The sequence below is a fragment of the Triturus cristatus genome, chromosome 5_2 (genome assembly GCF_964204655.1).
Source record: "Triturus cristatus chromosome 5_2, aTriCri1.1, whole genome shotgun sequence".
NCBI classification, from domain to species: Eukaryota; Metazoa; Chordata; class Amphibia; order Caudata; family Salamandridae; genus Triturus; species Triturus cristatus.
Window position 1 is genome coordinate 535,445,296 of NC_140588.1, and position 18,997 is coordinate 535,464,292.

The window sequence follows — 18,997 nt, forward strand, 5'->3', positions numbered from 1 at the left end:
CCAGGTAATCTGGTTTCACATTTTGAAAATCAGACACCAGATGGGTATCTCTATTTCCTTCTCTTTCGTTTAATGCAAAGGTCATTGCTATTTCATTCATTCTTGCTCACAATGGGAAAAACTGACACAGAGACGGCAGACATGACTCATTCATCAGACCCAACTGCCAAGCCAAGAATGCATTTATTTGGGGGGTGTCACACCCAAATGCCCCACTTAAAGGTATGCCCCTGCCAACAACACTGCTGCCACAAGCAGCAGATACACAAATGAATAGAGGAATACATTGGTTTGTGGAGAGGGCATTTCCTTCCAACCCGCCATCCCATGCTGCCATGGGGAAACAAAAAGTGTTGATGAAAAAGCAGTCTCAAATAACCTCCCTATTAGCTTTTCTGAAGGTTCTATGTTTCTTAATTTTTATGAAAAGCATCAAAAAAGTGTTGAAATATGCAAAAAGGTGTTACTTTAGATCAGGTACTACAAAATATTGAAATGCGCTAGAGCTGTTGTTCTTAACCCACGGTCTGCGAAGCTTACTCGGAGAGTTCATGACTGCTTAGAAAGTTAAATAATATAAACTGTTTTAATAAAGTGTATATAAATAAAGAACATAATTTTAAAATTCAAAAACATTCTGTAAATGTGAAGGAATTTTGAATTGGAGGCTAAAAATTAAGTTGGTGTCATTAGATTGATTTGTGAGAGCAGTGCAAATGCATAAAATAGAGCATAGTATGGATGATGGGTGGCCTCAGATGAATTTAGAAAAGCCCCAACCTCTCCATTAAAATAAAAAGTTTTATTTTCTTTCTTTGTGAACTATATTAAGCATGTCATCATTCCTGGATTTGTGTGATGAAGTCTTGTTTCTGTATTCTTGTATATTGTTTTGAGGGTCAAATCTTTGGAATTGCTTGAGTTGCAGTCCCTGGCTTCCATTAATGATTCAGTGGGTGGACCTGGATTCCAGTAGTCATTCCGTGGGGGTCCTGGGATTCCAGTAATGATTAAGTGGGAGTCCACAGAAGTCAAAACGTTAAGAAGCACTGCAGTAGATATCTTTTAATGTGATTTCTTTCCTTGTAGATGGTTCAAACCTTTGAAGACGAAAGCGGTTTCCTAATCGCCACAGTAAAAGGTACATTTAACAATACAATTCTTGAGAAAATTTCAAAGGAGCAGGGGTTGTTCTGCAACATCAGATTGTAGGATGTGAGCACAATGTGAAAGGATGTAACAATAGTTTATAGTTTATATATGAATTTGTAAATGTAATATTTTGTGGGTGGCAAAAAAGGACTTATGGAAGATGTGAAAATTCACAGTGAGATAGCCTAGATGATAGAGATTAAGAATGCAACATAACTGTAGTTGAATGTATTTCATATTTCAGATTCCTTAACAGATTCAAAAGTATCAAATTTTCTTGAGCAGCCTATAATAACCCTTTTCAATTAAGAAAACGTAATTGTAGCAAGATGTGTATGTTTCCAGATGAAGTGCAATTGAAATAGATCCATTATAAACACCCAATAAAGGTGTTAAAAAGAATTACATGTTACACATGAAACAATCCCCTTAGTGAATTTCGCACTTCTATAGCAACTTGGACTCAATGCCCCATTGCGCTGTACTACAGTTTGGATAAATAAGCAAAATGATTTTAGCTGATATCAAAAAGTTATTAAACTGAACTCCTCCCAGCCTGGACTTTTGTGGGCTTAGACTAGCAAAAGTGGAGGCCCTTTAAATAATAGGACCTTAGCTGGAACCTCAAAACATGGAGTAGATTAAGCAGGACTTTAAGGAGGTTGAATTTCCGGAACAAGTGAACAAAGCCTCTGAAAGGCATGAAGAGATATGATGTGCAAAGTGAAGCTGATAACCCTAAGAAATGGTTCTCAATATGCACATCATATAAACCAAACAAGGGCTGTGGTAGATGTGATGGATAGCTGACAGCTCTTTAATCATAAACAGGAGCTGTGAGATCTCCCAAGCAGAGTCTTCTGTGTGGCCATTGATCAAGAATCCTGTACTCATCTTGCACCACACACTTGCCACACTGAGTGGCAATAGAGGATCATCTTACAACCACCCTGAAAGGAGGTCTGGCTAAGCTCAAGGTATATTTTTGCAAGAGGTCATCCAGGATGAAGTGATAGCAAACCAGTTTCAGCTAAAGGTAACTAAAATGCGTTCATTAGATCCAGCTTAAATTTTGAAGATCAGAATAGAAGCAATCGGTGTTAAGACGTTTCTTGAACTGGAAATAGATATAAAAGTGCATTATTTTCTAGAGGGTCATGAGTAGTTAATACCATGTATGATGCACCCAGGATCTGTGTAATGAAGTTCTCTCTTCTTAAAGTAGCTCTGGAATTGCAGGTCATTTGAAAGGCCTGCTAGGTTGGCCTCTGTAAAATCAGCATTACTAGGTAGAACTTCTAAGGAAACGGGTCTGCACTTTGGGTTCTTTTGTGATAAGAACACACACTGAAGATGTTTTCTTAGCTCTTGGACTCTGGCCCAGTGTAAAAGCAAAATTTGTCAAGGAGGCTTCTTGGGCGGACACTAGGAGGCAGTACCATGGGCAAATCCTGTATCGCGTCTTCATTTCTGAAGGATTTTGGGTGCTCCATGCTGAATCTCATTCCCCTCAGCATTTCCTTTCAACTAGTTCAAAGGCTCTTGTACTTGCCGGTCCTCAATTAAGAAAGGGCCTCCCGTGCTTCTTAAGCTTGACTTTTTAATGTGTCTACAATATACGAATAGGCACACAAAAGGATTGATGCATCCTGTCTCATCACAAAATAACTTTCACTTTGAATGTAACGTCATTGCACATTGACAATCGGGTCACATTTATGTGCAGTATTGTCATATTCACTAATATATGCATTCTTCTAAAGCGTTCTCAATCGAGGGTATCAATGCGCTGTGCATACAATCAACTGTAATAAAAAAATATAAACATAACATAAGAACATCTGCATTACAGCAAACAATAAGTAAATATGCTGGTAATTATTTACTGTGGTTAATATTCTAGTCCGGTGGGGGTGAAGGGAAAAATCGGGAAAAAGCATTGAAGTGATCAAAAGAGGAGAGTGGGTAAAGGGGGTAGATGTGGCAAGAGCAGAGAAAAAACTGGGAGGTGATGTTAGAAAAGTCAGTGGATGCCAGGTGACGTAGTAGGGCTTTATATATCCCATTCTTTGGGTATAATCATTAAATAACCCCCACCACTGGCCGTATAGGACCTTTGTTCATTGACGAAGAGAAATAAGGAGCGATCATCTACGTAACAATTAATCATTAAAGACTTTTAATACAGTCAAGAAAGAGAATTAGTGTGAGTTTAAAGTTTTTAGTTTCAATCTGTCATGTATCTCAATTTTTATTCAGTAACAATTAATCTATTAGGCATTAGAATTAGAAATGAACACCGTCCAGTAATTGATATTTCAATATGAGGTTACATATATATTAGAATAATAGCAATTATTGTTATAATGCAGCAAGCATGATCCAAAATTGAAGTTCGCGAATCTAAATTGATTTGGAATAATAGAGAAAAAAGGTGTCAGTTTAGATACCCAATGAAGAGTTCTGATAAGAGAATCAATGTACAAGTATAAAGCCTTTGCATATCAGACTGGGAAATATTCAGTGTCACAAATCAGCAAACATAAAGGAAATAGGCTAAATAACCTCTCATGTAGAGAAGTCTAAAAAACTCAGAGAAGAGTGCCCTGCCAGAATGTATGGAATCCAGCCAGCTCCTCTAGGAATACACAACACACAATTTTCTAGGTTGCAAATATTTTCTTTCTTCTGCTTACTCCTACAACAGAATATCAGCAAACTCCTGGGAATACGTAAACTCCCCATGTGCACATGCTGGTACAATAGACTTTCAGACATTAGTCCTTGGAAAGTTATTTCATTGGTATTTTACGTTCCAGACTATTTCTCATGAATCATTTTTCATGTTACCTCCTCTCCTCTTGGTGAGAACTCACTATCAGTTGTTTAATGCAAAGCAAATGCCTATTTATGAGCTAACAGAAAGCTTAGGGAAAAATACAAGTAATAGAAAGAAAAACATTTTGCAAAAACAACTATTCAATGTTAAAAACAAGCCTTTCACTGTTGATACATTATTTTTCAGACAAGATGGCATCAACAGTTAGTCTAACTTTAACCAGCAGTTTTATTTATTTGCAGGCCTATAACATTTAAGTATGATTACCTACTACAGATTTTGCATTTAGCATATGCTTTTACTTAAACAGATGGTTTGCGCTGCATTAATAGAAACCTTTTGTTAGTGAATAAACTTCTCATCAATAGTATCCCCACTTTTCTGGTTTAAAAACCATCGCAACTTTTTTTTCACAAATGAATCCTTAGACTGCATTTTCCTTTTTATTTTTTAGGGTTTCAATTTCCTTCAACTTTTTATAATCTTTACTCTTTCTCTCTTACATTTCTAAATCTCCTCTGATTTGTCTTTCTTTATTCTTTTTCCTTGTTATATTGCATCTAAATCCTTTATACTATACACATATCACTCAGATAACATTTATTAGTATAGGCCTCGATATGACCCTAAAAAGTCCTCCACCCTCTTTTGCAAACCAGTCGCCAATGACAGAAGCTCCTTTGCCTAAGCTCCCTGATATACAAGTTCTTTCTAAAGGCTATAATTCAGGTCAGAAATGTTCTTTGAAAATGTTTCTATTTTTGTACTCTTGTCAGGGATATATGAGCAGTAATGTTGAGCTTTCAGCATTTTGTAGACTTTTTCTTTCTTGGCTAATAATATATCTAAAGCTAATCGATCTTGCAAGACAATTGATCTAATAGCAACTACTTCTGTGTTAACAGCTAGTAATGCAGATATACAAGTAGCCAGTTAATCTACTACTGTTGAAAGATTTCCAATTTTCCTATAAATTAAGACTACTTCTATAGATGGTACTATTGCTTCTAAAATTTCTCCTACTAATTGTGTCTCATCATTAGTATGGGGTGGTGTCATTATTTAAGCTTCTATGTTATTTACATGAAACATTTTAGGAAATAACAAACCAAATAGGAAAACCCTCCCACACAAAATAAACTCCAGAAATACCTGTCTATTCCTCTGTTAAAATTTGAACAGGTCCTCCTGAAATGTTCAATGTGGGTTCTCAATTACTGCTTCCAATGTGTCTCTTTCTAGACTGATTTCTTCTTTTCTAAACACATAATTTCCCTTCTCTCATGTAGCTAACTTTCATTTTGAATAAATCATTTTCTTTTTGTATTCATCTTCTTCCAAACATTCTTTAAAACATCTTCTGCTTTATTTGCACTATGAAAAATATGAGCTCTTCGATCCTCTAATGTTAAAATTACTTATTTTCTAATGGCTTCATTGAACAGGTTAGATTCTTTTTGTATGCTTTAACAGTGTCTGTCTGTGGAGATCTGAAGACTCACTGAGTTCTGCCTGTGAGAAATGAGCGTGTACAGTTGAGGGCTTTTCCTCAAATGCTGGCGTCGTGGAGTCTGGTGGTCAGTGAACAGTGAGAGAAGGTGTTGAAGGCAGCTGAGAGGTCCAGGAGGATGAGGGTTGCCGTTTGGCCCTGGTCGAGGAGGGCGCGGATCTCGTTGGTAGTGGCGAGTAGGGTGGTCTCAGTGCTGTGGTTGCTGCGAAATCCGGATTGGCAGATGTCCAGGACATTGTTGGCTTAGATGAAGTTTGCTAGGTGGGTGTTGACAGCCTTTTCAATGATGTTGGCTTCGAAAGGAAGCAGTGAGATGGTTCTGAAATTCTTGTGGTCTGCCGGGTCTGCAGAGGGTTTCTTCAGGAGGGGGTTGACTTCAGCGTGTTTCCAGTGGTCGGGGAATGTGGCAGTCTTGAGGGAGCAGTTGATCATCTGGCGTAGTTTGGATGCGATGGCCATGGTGACTCTGTGGAAGATGTGTGGGGGGGACAGGGGTCTAAGGGTGCTCAGGAGTGGAAGCTCTTCATGGTCTTTAAGGTGTCTTCTGTCTTGAGCAGGGTCCAAGTGTGTAGGGTCTGTAGGGTGGCATCGCTGGGGGTGGGGACTGGAGCAGTGCAGAGGTCTTGATTGTTGAAGTTGTCATAGTGTCTTAATCTTGAGGTGAAAAAAGGTGCTGAGTCTGTTGCAGAGGTCTTGGGAGGACGGGACGTCTGTTGTTTCGCTGCCAGGTTTGGCAAATTCCTGGATGATGAAGAAGAGTTCTTTGGAGTTGTGGGTATTGGTGAGGATTCTGTCTTGGAGGCAGTTCTTCTTTGTGGATGATGTCCATTGTCAAGTAGACCAAAAAAGTAAATGGCTACTGTCTCCCATGCATGCTTCGGGAGTTCTGATATGTGATCCAGCGGAAAGGGTCAAGTTTACAGATCCTCCCTGCGTCACAGATCTGTTACCACACTTATTCATTCACACACGCATTCATTGGTGGGGCCCATAACACCATCATTCACACTAATGCATTTGTATCTGCACACAGGAGGAATATGTATCCGCTGGACATGTGGGGGGGTACCTTATAACCTATAGGGAAGAAAAAGTTCTTTTACAGAATATACATTAACATTCGCCCCCTATAGATTCCTAATCCCAAACATCAAGCCACTCCACCCACTTGGTCGACGGACCAATTAGTTGGATTGGTTGATTGTGATTTAGAACCAGCTAAAACACATTTTAAGACTCCGAATCCTTCATTCTCTTCATCGAAAAACCACAAACTCGTAATTTCTGTTAATCAAATATTTGTTTATCTAAATTTTGTTTGTAATTAATATTAGCATTTGTTTCATCAAAAGTTTTTGAATTTCTGGATCAATCCATTCAAGTCGCAGGACATTATATTTACCTATTCTTGTTATCTGGATTTTCTCTAATTCATTTGGCTCTGCATAACCAAATTAGCCGTTAAATTGTCCAAATAAAGCAGGCCAAAGCTTAAGGTCCGAAAGTTCTTTGCTCAGCACGTTACAGTCCCAAAGATCTCCAAAGGACCAGAAATCGTGCAAGCATCTGTCGTCGCCTGTGGGGTCAAAGAGGGTGTGCAGATATAGTAACCGCCGAATGCCAGACCCCTCCCTATTCTACTACTCTTTTATAATAAATTTCGGGATAACATGAAACATTTTTAGGCGGAGAAAGTCTGTGATTGGCTGGTCCAAAACGTCCGATTTTTATTCAATGGAGTTCTCATGGATTTTGCTGGTTCACTTCCGTAGCGTATGTTTTGTCCTTATGCTACAATGTTTTAGGTTTGCTTGTATGATCCAATTGTTAATTTAAACCAGTTTTTACTGACTGAAATTTGGCAGTCCACCAAGATCCTATCCTTGACTGAGAACATTGGGTGCTCAGGTCTTCAGGAAGTCAGGAAGTTCACGGAGCCATCTGAGTCTGCGCAGTAGGCATCACGCTCACGAGACGGTGGCCACTTCTGAACTCGATTTCCGACGCCATTTTAGGGTAGGCCCAAATGTCAACTTAAGCGAAACAAACATAAAAATTAATACAAAGAAATGATGATTCTAATGTTACACCCTCACTAATCCCTTTATGTATTAGTATTTTCCTAGCATATAGCAACATTTAAAGCGATAATATTCACCTTTAGGATCCAATCAGGAATGCAAACATCACATAAGCAACATAAATCATGCAATATCTAATTACCACATATACTACTATTATTATACGTATGTATTTTAGTTATTTGAGTTATTTTGCCATGCAAATAGCAATTTCCCACGTGTAATTGGTGTATGCAAAAGGTTGAATTAATATCACACAGCAAACGGTTAGTAATATTATAATCAGTAGGTTATAAAGTTAGTCTTTTCATGCAAAATAGAGGAGGTATACACAATAATTTTGTTCTACCTGCTCCATCAATCCCCCCTTTGGTGATTTTTAACATCACCACATTACCTTAAAAATTGGAATTTTGAGGGAGGAGCCTAGCGCGCAACCAAGATGGCCGCGTAGGTGCGAGGCTCCCGAGGACCTCCGCGACCTCCTGAATTAATCCTGCCGATATCCTGTTCTTGTTGAGGGGACTGTGTCGGTGAACCCGAGCTGAGGCGCCACCCGTTTTTTGGGCTCGAATCGGACCCCGAACGCCGGTGGGAGCATCGATTGAAGGTTGCGGCCTTCTCCTCGCGGGCCCCCCGGATTGGAGTAGTGGGGCGATCCGGGGACGAAGTGAATAACAGCGGCGAGCGGGGCTGGGCGACTCGCGTACCCCGCACTTTCACTTTCGCTTTTGCGCCCTCCTTGCCTCAGGCGGGGTCGGGCTGCGGAGCGGGGTGCGGTGGTGTTGCTTTGTCCAGGTGCCCGGCTGACCCGCCGGCGGTGGGTTGACCCGCGGCCCGGTGGTCGCCCCCGCCCCCCCCCCTGACACCCGTGATTTGGTGTGGCGGCCCGTTTGGAGATCTTGGTACGACGGTGGAAGGGCCAGCATGTCCACCAAACAAGATGGCGACCGGGCGAAGATGAAGACAACCCGCCGTGGCACGGCGCACCAGGCCAATAGTATGGATCGCTATACGCTCCAGAAGGGTTCTCCGGAGACATCGCGGTCATCCCTGGTGGGCCCGACGGAGGCGCCTGCCCAACCGGTGGATCTGACCCTCCGGGACGTCATGGGCGCCATCGCAGAGATGAAGGCCTCAGTGGACCAGCGTTTCGACACCTTGGCGCAAAAAATTGACTCGGTCCTGGTGGATGTGGGCCTTGTGAGGGCAGACTTGTCAAAAACGAACGACCGAGTTGACTCCCTGGCCCACACCACAACGAGCCTCACTACGGACGTGGTGGCCCTCCAGAAGGAGGTGCGCCGGCTTGGCCAGGCGAGCGCCCTGATGGACCGGCGACTGGAGGATTCCGAGGGTCGGGCCCGGAGGAACAATGTTCGCATTATTGGTGTGCCGGAGGGCCGAGAGGCGGAGGCGGCAGATCTCTTCGTGGAAGAACTGATCCTGACCCATCTCCAGCCCCGGGGGCTGAGTAAGCTTTTTGCGGTGGAGCGTGCTCACCGGGTCCCTGGGGGCCGCCCTAAGACCGGTGCCCCGCCGCGGCCTATTATTGCCCGGATTTTTAATTTCCGGGACAGAGACGCCATCCTCCAGACCTCCAGGCAACAGGGACCGGTCAGGCTGGACAACATGGATGTACACTTCTACCCAGACTTTACTCCGGCGGTCCAGAAGCAGCGACAGAGCTTTCTTGGTATTAAACGTCGCCTAAGGGACCTAAACCTCAAGTACTCAATGCTCTTTCCGGCTAAGCTGAGGGTGGAGGTGGATGGCCGTACGCACTTCTTCGACCGGCCCGAGGTGGCTGGGGACTGGTTAGATACTTTGCCTGGAGATCGGGGTGGGGGGGGCGCGGCTGGCGGGGAGGGCCCGCCGGATCAGAATTGAGGGGTGACTGTATAGGCCTTGCTCTGGATATTGTTCCTTTACCATATATTGCTTTCGTATGTTCCCCTCCCATGGAGGTCGGGTGGGGTCTGCTGGGGGCTTCCCTCCTCCTCGGGGGGACTAGTTAGTACTTAGCTATGGGGCGACAGGCACACTGCACTTTGGGGGGGCTGTCTGGGCTCATGCAGGGGTGCAGGGAGGGGGGAGTTTTGTTGGGACCGGGGGGTGGGGGGGGTGTGTTGTTTGTTAGCACCGCAAGGCAAACCCGCAACCGTTTTGTTGTTTTTAAGATGCTCGGTGGGGGGCGACCGATTGTTTTGACGTATGATGGGGGGTAGGGATTTGATTGTGTTGTCATGGAATGTTAACGGCCTGGGGGATAGGATTAAGCGTGGTGTGGTCCTGCAGTATTTAAAACGTATTTCTCCAGATGTTGTCTTCCTGCAGGAGACACACCTTATAGGTAACACCTTTCATGCAATGAATCGGCGGGGATATCGTTTGGCGGCCCACTCCGGCTTCACTTCGGGCTCGCGGGGGGTGGGTATTATGGTCAAGAACTCGCTCCCGTTGGAGATTGACGAGGTGCGCCATGATGAGAGGGGACGTTACACTGTTCTGGTGGGACGAATGGAGGGTAGAGTGTTTATCTTTATATCAGTGTACGTCCCGCCTGGGTTACAAGCCACTACATTTGCGGACCTGGGGCGCCTCCTTCTGGACCTTCCGGGTGGCCTGTTGGTGGTTGGAGGGGACTTTAACGCGGTTGCCTCTGGGTCTATGGATCGCCATCCCCCTAGGGACCTCCCCCGGGCACAGGCGTGGCTGCCCGGCCTTTTAGACACGCTGGGCCTGGTGGATTGCTGGCGCTTAAAGCATCCCGTATTGCAACAGTACACCTTCCACTCGGGGGCCCATGGTAGCCTCTCGCGGCTTGATTACATCCTTGTCCCGGCGGCCCAGGCAGGGAGGGTGGGGGAGGTGCGCCATTTGGCACGGGGTATCTCAGACCACTCCCCATTGTTGTTGCATTTCGATGTCTTCCCGAGGGGGGATGGCAGGGTGGCCCCGATCAATGCATGGTATTTGCGCGACCCCACCATTCGTGCCGACTTGATCAAAGCCTTACAGCGCTATTTCGATGAGAATGTGGGGTCGGTCCCGTCTGCCATCTCCCTGTGGGAGGCTTTCAAGGTGGTTCTTAGAGGGGAGGCTCTCTCCTTTATTTCCAATGCCCGGCGGCGCGAGCGGGAGGAGGTGACCCGGGTTGAGGCCGAGATTGCAGAACTGGAGGGTGACCTGGGGAGCGGGGTAACAGACGCCAAGTTGCATGTTTTGCACTTAAAGCAGGCGGCCTATCGGGCCCTCGTCACGGAGGCGGCCAGGGGCCTCAGTAGAGAGCAGCAGGGGCGATTGTATGATGTGGGTGACAAGGCTGGCAAATTGATTGCGTGGTTGGACAAGAGGGAAAGAGCGAGCCGCGTGGTGCCTTTGATTGAGAGCGTGGATGGTGTGTGCGTCACTGAGCCGGAAGCCATTGTCTCCTGCTTCGCGGATTATTTCCGCGAAGTCTACTCCCCGGTTTCTCCCTGCTCGGAGGAAGATTCCCATGCCTTGCTTCGGGACATCGCACTGCCCTCCCTTACGGTGGAGGACAGGGATTCGCTGGATGCCCCGCCCACCTCGGACGAAATTGCCTCGGCTATTCGCTCGGTTGCATCCGGCAAGGCCATGGGCCCCAATGGTATTCCCATTGAGCTATACAAGCTACGCCCGGATGTGTTGGCGCCCCACCTGCGCGCGATGTTCCTTGCGGCCCACTCGCAGGGCTCCCTCCCGCCGGACCAGCGTCTGGCTACAATTGTGGTGATTCATAAGGAGGGGAAGCCCCGTGAGCGGGTCACATCCTATAGGCCGATTTCGCTCCTGAACGCGGAGCCCAAAATCCTCGCCAAGGTGTTGGCCAACCGCTTGGTTGGCGTGGTGGGCGATTTGGTCCACCAAGACCAATCGGGCTTTATACCACACCGCAACACGGCGCTTAATCTGCGGCGCTTACATGGGGTGCTCGCGCGTGTCCCATTTGTGCGGGAGCCGGCCATCTTGGCGTCCTTGGACGCCACCATGGCGTTTGATACGCTCGAATGGCCATATGTTTGGGCGATGCTGGCGAAGTTTGGGTTCGGCCCGGGTTTCGTCAGCTGGGTCAAATTGCTATATTCGGGCCCGTTGGCGCAGGTGGTGGTGAATGGGCGAGTATCTGCCCCATTCGCGCTGGGACGGGGCACGCGACAGGGTTGTCCCCTGTCGCCTCTCCTGTTCGCCCTGGCCATGGAGCCCCTGGCGGAGTGGTTGCGGTGGCACCCTTCTATCCGTGGTCTCCGCTGGACCCCAGAGCATGAGGACCGCGTGTCCCTCTATGCTGACGATATCCTTTTGTATCTCGCCTCCCCGCGCAAGTCACTGATCGTCCTGGTTGATGTTTTGCGCTCCTTCGGTCGCAACTCAGGCCTGGTCATCAACTGGGCGAAATCCTGTGTCTATGTGCTCTCCGGGGAGGCCCCGGTCTTGCCACGGGACTGTCCGATCCAGATCGCCTCCCAGGGTTTCCGGTACCTGGGTATATATATCACTCTTGACCCGGAGGCCCGCTATGAGCGGAACTTGCTGCCCCCCCTCCAGCGTCTGAGGGAGGACGTGGTGCGCTGGCGGCGTCTGCCGCTCTCGCCGCTCGGCCGAGCGGCCTTATTTAAAATGATGTCCCTGCCGCGCTTCCTCTACGCCCTTCAGAATACCATGGACCTGGTCCCGGCACGCTTCTTTCGTGAGGTGGAGGGCCTCCAGCGGCGCCTGTTCTGGGATGGGAGGCCGCGTATTGCTCTGGCTAAATTGACGCTCCCGTGGTACGATGGAGGGGTCGCCCTCCCGGACATCAAACGGTATTACTGGGCCTCCCAACTAGCTGCAATTAATCATGGCCTTTACGGGCCCGCCTTGAACCCGGCATTTGAGATGGACAGGACGCTTCTGCCCGGTGCCGATTATAATCGAGCGCTCTACTCTGGCGCGCCCGACTCCCGTTTGACGGGACCGACGCGTGTCATGGTGCGTGTCTGGCACGCGGCTAATGCAGCTATGGGGTGGAAGGACCGTTTGACCCGAACGTCTCCGCTGTATGCATCTGAGAGGCTGGGCTCCCTGTGGACGTCGAAGGGCTTCGAGAAGTGGGACACGATCGGAATCAGCACGGTGGGAGATCTCTGGACGAGGGGGGGATTCAAAACTTTTGAGACGCTGCAGGCGGAGTTTCAGCTGCAGGGCAGTGAGTACTTTCGGTACCTACAGGTCCGCCATGCGCTGGGCTCCGTCTTCCCGGATGTTGCATCCATTCCGGAGTCTTCCCCCCTGGAGGACAGAGTGCTAGATGGCCATGTCCCGGACAGCACGATCTCCCTCATATACAAAAAATTGATTAACGATAGATCGTGTCTGCTGACTAGTCTCCGCGAGGCTTGGGTTGCCGACGGGCTGGAGCTGGACGACGAGGATTGGATCTCCGCGGTGGCCTCTCCGAAAGAGGTGGCCATCCCGGCTCGCCTTCGTTTCGTCCAGCTCAAGATCCTTCACCGGGTCTACATGACGGGGCCAAGGCTTTTACGTATGGGTTTTGCCGGTGATGGAATGTGTAAGCGTGGCTGTGGTGCGTTGGCGACTTTCATGCATATACTGTGGGAGTGCCCGAAGGTGGAGCGATTCTGGTGTGGTGTGCATGAGGTTCTACGCATGGTTACGCGTGTCGCGCTGCTGCCTGAAGCGAGGAGATGCTTGCTGAATGTCTGGGAACCAAATGACTACTCGGTCCCGCAGGCGCGGTGGGTGACTCTGGGATACATGATAGCCAAGCGTGATATTGCCCAATTGTGGGGATCCCAGAGGCCCCCTGCGGTGTCGGCCTGGAAAGAGCATATGGATTGGTGTATGTTTCGTGAAAAGGTGGTGTATGTGGCGAGGGGTAAGCCTGGGGCGTGGATGAAGCTCTGGGGCCCCTGGAACGCCTACCGCGGGGGTATTTGTGAGCCGCCGCTGCTACCGGCGGCCTCGCCGGCTCCGTCTCCCTAGATGGCGCCCCTCCCTTGGCCGCGGGCGCGCGGTCCCCCAGTCCCTGATCTACTCCCGTCCCCCTCTTCAGAATTTTGCTGCTGGTTTGGATCCCCCACTTATGGAGCACGTGTTGTCACTTTGGATCGAGGGTTGCCTTGCGGTTGTGGTTTGTTCACGTTGTTTTGCTTTAAGAAAATGGAACCGTACTGTGGGCATGGAGCTGTGAGGCCTGCACCATTGATCACTCCTGTCTTCCTACTGTGCACCGCTGAGAAAGTTTTTGCTGTATGTATGTAATATGCTTTTGATGCTCTAGCGGCCGGCCGTGTGGTTGTAGGCCCATACCTGTAACTTCTATAAACTGCAATAAACGGTTTCAAAAAAAAAAAAAAAACATTGAAATTTTTTGTAAATGGAAATTAATTCAGTTCTCTTAATATTATGTTAGATCACATTACTGTTTCACCTGTCTCTTCTTCTCTTGTTTTTCTATACATATTCTCTTTCCACTCTTCTAATTCTACCTCTTCTAAATTTTCTTTCTTTCCTTTCTTTCTCTCTTTTCTTTACAGGTTCTCTTTTTATGTTATTTCGTATTTTTCTTCTTTTGCTACATAGACATCCTAATCTCAGAATTAATGCTAAAATAATCACACGTTACTGGAAATAATATCTTACCAATAAAGGTACTACCTAGTTTTAGTAAAAAGTCCTTAATAGTAGAAAACCTTTTCCCAATCTTTTCCCAAATACCTTCAGCCTCCAGTGGAACAATCTCCTCCTGCAAATCAGTTATATTTTTAATGTACGTCTTCAAATCTTGACTTTCGTCAGGAATGTAAGTACAACAATGTTGAACTTTCAGCATTCCACAGACTCCACCCTCTTTTGCTAAAATTATGTCAAGGGCAAGTCGATTTTGCATTACCATGGCTCGCATGGCAACCATTTCAGTATTTACCAATAAAAATCCTCCAGCAGTGCTTGTTGACAAGCGATCCACTACTGTTGATAATTTTCTAATTTTATGTGTATACAGAGATATTCCAACTGCTGGTATCAGTGCTCCAAAAATGTCTCCTACAATTTCTGACCAAGATTCTCTTCTTCTACGTGTTAGTTGTCTACCTATCTCATGTGCACCCTCTTTTCCTCTTCCAACATGAAATATCTTTGGGAAAACCAGGCCTAGATAACATATGCCATACCAGTGATCAGGTGATAGATAATATGCTTTGTTCCCGCAGATAAAATATAATCCAGGAAAAACCGGATCATTTCCTCCTTTAAATCCCCATCCACCCATGATTCTATAAGTATCATGACAATCACTTGTGCCTACAAAGTAATTATCATATGCAGTTTGATTCGTTCTAATGCACAACTTCCCTTTTTGAGGCCAATCTAGAGCCATTGTTGGACTAGCTTCTCCTTTCAAATGTTTTTCTCTTTTAACATCCCAGACTGTCTTTTCTTCTTTTCCCTCTGGTACCTTCTTTTGCATTTTTAATCTTCTTTCTTCTACCATATCTAAGAAAGTGTTTTCCTCTCTTTTTAGACTACAAGTTAGGTTATTTCTAAATATTGACTCTATTGTTGATTCTTTAGTTTCTAAGAAAAATTCACCTAACACTTTAGCAGGTTTTACTTTATTCAACTTGTTGACTACAGGTACTTGTGAAAATATGTTATCTACATCTGAAAAATAATATTCTAATCTCCCTATTTAGTAGAACAAACTTGCTAATACACTACAGGTTATTCCATATGTTACTGGGAGGTGATGGTATGTCACTCCCTCAGATACAGATGCAGGCAACTGCATGCAGACGTAGCAATCCCTCACATCCATCGTCTTCACGTATTCGTATAATAGTTTTGAAAAAACATTGTTAGAAAAGTCAGTTAAGGACCTATCTTTATGTAAATAATTTCTATCTATTTTAGTCGGATAAATCTTTTGAATCTTTTCTACATTAGTCTTATTTTCGCTACTTCCTTCTATTGTTTCTAATGTAATCTTAAATGAAACCATTAAAGCTAACGCACTCCACAGAAGCATTAGTAATCCTGTACAACAACAACACATTTTGAACCATCTTCTAAGGAACACACATTTAGATTTTCTACTTTCTGTGTTTGCCATTTCAAAAAAGGATCAGTGTCTTTTGACTTAGCCTCTTCTACTTCGCAACTAGTTTTGTCTAACCCAAGGCTCTAAGCACCTACTTGGTTCTTTCAGTTTGTCTTTTCCGGTAAATTTTAGTTTTTCCCTTTAAATCACTTTTGTCTCTTCAGTTTGGCATTTAATCGTCTTTCACTTTTCTTTCACAATCTTGATTCAGAATTTCCTGAACATCCGTCTCTTCTCCGATGTCGGACAAGATAACTCTCAGGATTTCCGATTCTTCGTCTTCTTCAACCACTTCTGGTACAGTCGCCTCTAGATCTCCTTGGCTGTCTGCCTCTTCACGTACTTCAGGAAGTGCCACATATGACCATTCTGGTAACTTATACTTCTGGTTGGGTTTTCTAGTCCTTTTGCTCTCCTCTGATGGTGTTTGTTCAATGTCTTTTGATTTTTCTTGGCTAGACACCTCATTCACTTGTTCAGCCCTGGATGAATTTACTCGTGTCAATCTGTATCTCAAACTCTTTATTATGTTTGGCCAAATTTCATCCCTTGCTGGCCTTTTTAACTTACATCGCTTTTCATTTCTCTCAGTTCTCCATGCTCTTTTCCTCAGGACTCGACCTTCTGGTACTTCTTCATCACTGCCCTCCGATTCAGTTCCAGCGTGACCTTTACTTTCAGTAGTCTTTCTTTCCACCACATCTTTTCCCTTACCTACTTCTGTCCCTCCTTGTGGATCTTCCACACAATCTTCCTGCTGACTAACCGTCCCTTCTTCTATCTGACTGTATGGTTTCCCTACATCTCCTCGGGGGTCTTCCGCGACAATCTTTCCCTCTCTCTCTGTATCTGGTACCTTACCATCTACTTCTGTTATTTCAGGTGGAATTTCTCTTGACTTTTCATACAGAACTTCTTTATCAAGAATTTCTTTGACAGTCTCTTCACTGTTTTTATCTTTTCTCTTATGTGCTTGTACTGGTTTAGTGTCTGATTCTGAGCTGGTGTCAGAAATTTGCAATTTTCTTCTTAATGGTAGATTCTCTGGTGCTAGAACTGGACTTGGTTCTGACGCCCCCCTTTCAGGAGTTTGTCTTGTTCTTATTTCTTCAGTATCTGATTCAGAACGTGTATCTGATTCTTCAAAGTATTCTCCTTCTTTGTTATCCACTGGATTTGGAATTCGCAAGGTGTGACTAGCATGAATCCAGTGCTTCACTCCTGCACATTTTACGTCGTGGTCAGAATCACCTGACGTGGTTTTCCCCAACGTGGAACCAAACAATTTCTCCTTCTGTGCACTTTTATTCTCACCCAGTCACAAGAGTGGTGGCATCCGATCCAACCTGATGGAACACAGAATGAACGGAATCAGCCACCTCCTTGCAATAATCCAACATCAAGTCATCAGATATAGGCAATAGCTTGTTGACTGGTATGAAAACATGTCGCATTGCTCTCCCCATCACAATTTTGTGGGGACTCAAGCCTGTATTCCTATCTGGAATAGATCTAATAGTCATGAATACCAGAGGCAAGACATCAGGCCATTTCAAACCTGTGGCGAAAAACATTTTTCCCAGTCTGTTTTTAATGGTGCCATATACTTGTTCCACCACACCAGAAGCCTCTGGGCGATAGGCACAATGTAGTTTCTGTTGTACATTCAATGCTTCAGAAATTAACTTCATGATTTCATTATGGAAATGTTTTCCTCTATCTGACTCAATCGTAACTGGAAAACCAAATCTAGGAATGAACTCTCTCAATAATAGCTTGGCTACTGTAATTCCTTCACTTCTTCTTGTTGCGTATGCTTCCACACATCGAGAGAACAGACAAACCATCACTAGAACATACCTCAACCTGTTGCAGGGGGGCATTTCAATGAAGTCAATCTGCATTCTGGTGAAAGGCCCTCCTTCTCGACCTATCGTTCCCAGACTTACCACTGTTTTTCTTCCAGGATTGAATTGCTGACACATAAGGCATCTTTGACAAAGGCTTTCAGCTACAAGTCTAAGTTTTGCATTATACCATGTCTGTTTGAAAAGTCTGATCATAGCATCTCTTCCTACATGTGCTTGTCCATGATACATCCGTGCCATGATAGAAACCATGCTATCAGGCATGACTGGTCTTCCATCCCGATAATCCCATACATGATCTGTTTCCTGTGGTGCACATCCTGCTTTTTTTTTTTTTGTAAATCGTTTTTTATTGACTTTTTCACATCATCATTATCAGTTCACAGTTACAACCATACAATAACTATTAACTGCAGGGTGTCCCCGGCCTTAGGTGTCCATAAGATGCTCCATAGGTGGTACAGATGCTCCATGTCCAGCCATTGGGAATCACCCCCCAACCCCGCCGATATCCCACCAGTCCCCCCAGCCCCCCCTCCCACCCTCCCCCCCGTGGCATCTGCAAAGCGTCCGAATAGGTAAATGCCAGTCTGGAGTAACGCGGGACCCCCCGCATCCCAATCATTTTTGCTGCGTAGCCCTACCCCTCCCCATCCCCGTCCCCTGTCAGGTCTGGAAGAGACGTAAAGCTCTCAAAGTGGGCGGATATACAGCCGCAGGTAGGCCCTGTGACAGGTAAGACAATAGGGCACCCCAAGACTCTGCAAAGGCTGAGGGATCATCCCGGAAACACGATGCCAGGCGCTCCAGTGAAAGCAGGCGCCACAGGCGGGCGTGCCACAGCGATAGAGCTGGAGCGCCCTGTTTTTTCCACGCCGCCGCCACTGTAAGCTTAGCCGCCCCCACGCAGAGCCACCATATTGCCTTGTCATCCCTGGACACACCGTCCCTAGCCTCACCCCGAAGTCCTAGTATCATGTGTTCGATCCACCCGGGGGGTGTGAAGCCTAAGATAACTTTAATCTGCGCTAGGATTTCTTCCCAAAAAGGTCGTATGCTGGGGCAGTCCCACCATATATGTTTGAAGTCCCCTAGTAGGCCGCATCCTCGCCAGCAGAGTGCAGAGGTCCCCGGGAAAATCCTGGCCAATTTCGTTGGGTATAGATACCAATGAAATACAGTTTTGTAGTGTGCCTCCCTCAAGCCCACCGATAGGTTATGTCCCGCCACAATTCCCTCCACTCCGCGTCTGCGATCTCTCTCCCCAAGAGTTGCTCCCAAAACCCCATATACCTGGCCTTGGGCGTGTGTAGCGTAGTCAATAGCATCTGGTATAGAGTCGAAATTGCCCCCTTCATAGATCCCGCCTTACTCAGCACCAGTTTCTCCATGGCAGTGAGTTCACGACATCCCGCCTCCCTC

At 45.9% G+C, this 18,997-nt stretch overlaps 1 protein-coding gene across 7 annotated transcripts in view; it reads left to right on the top strand.

The window, feature by feature from the left end:
- Window positions 1-18,997, top strand: part of UBP1 (upstream binding protein 1) — a 533,655-nt gene that overhangs the window by 460,831 nt on the left and 53,827 nt on the right. For all 7 annotated transcript variants that reach the window (XM_085607613.1, XM_085607611.1, XM_085607612.1 and 4 more), the window contains one exon: window positions 1,090-1,141. In XM_085607613.1, the coding sequence (XP_085463739.1) occupies window positions 1,090-1,141 (52 nt within the window). The remainder of the gene's footprint in view (window positions 1-1,089; window positions 1,142-18,997) is intronic.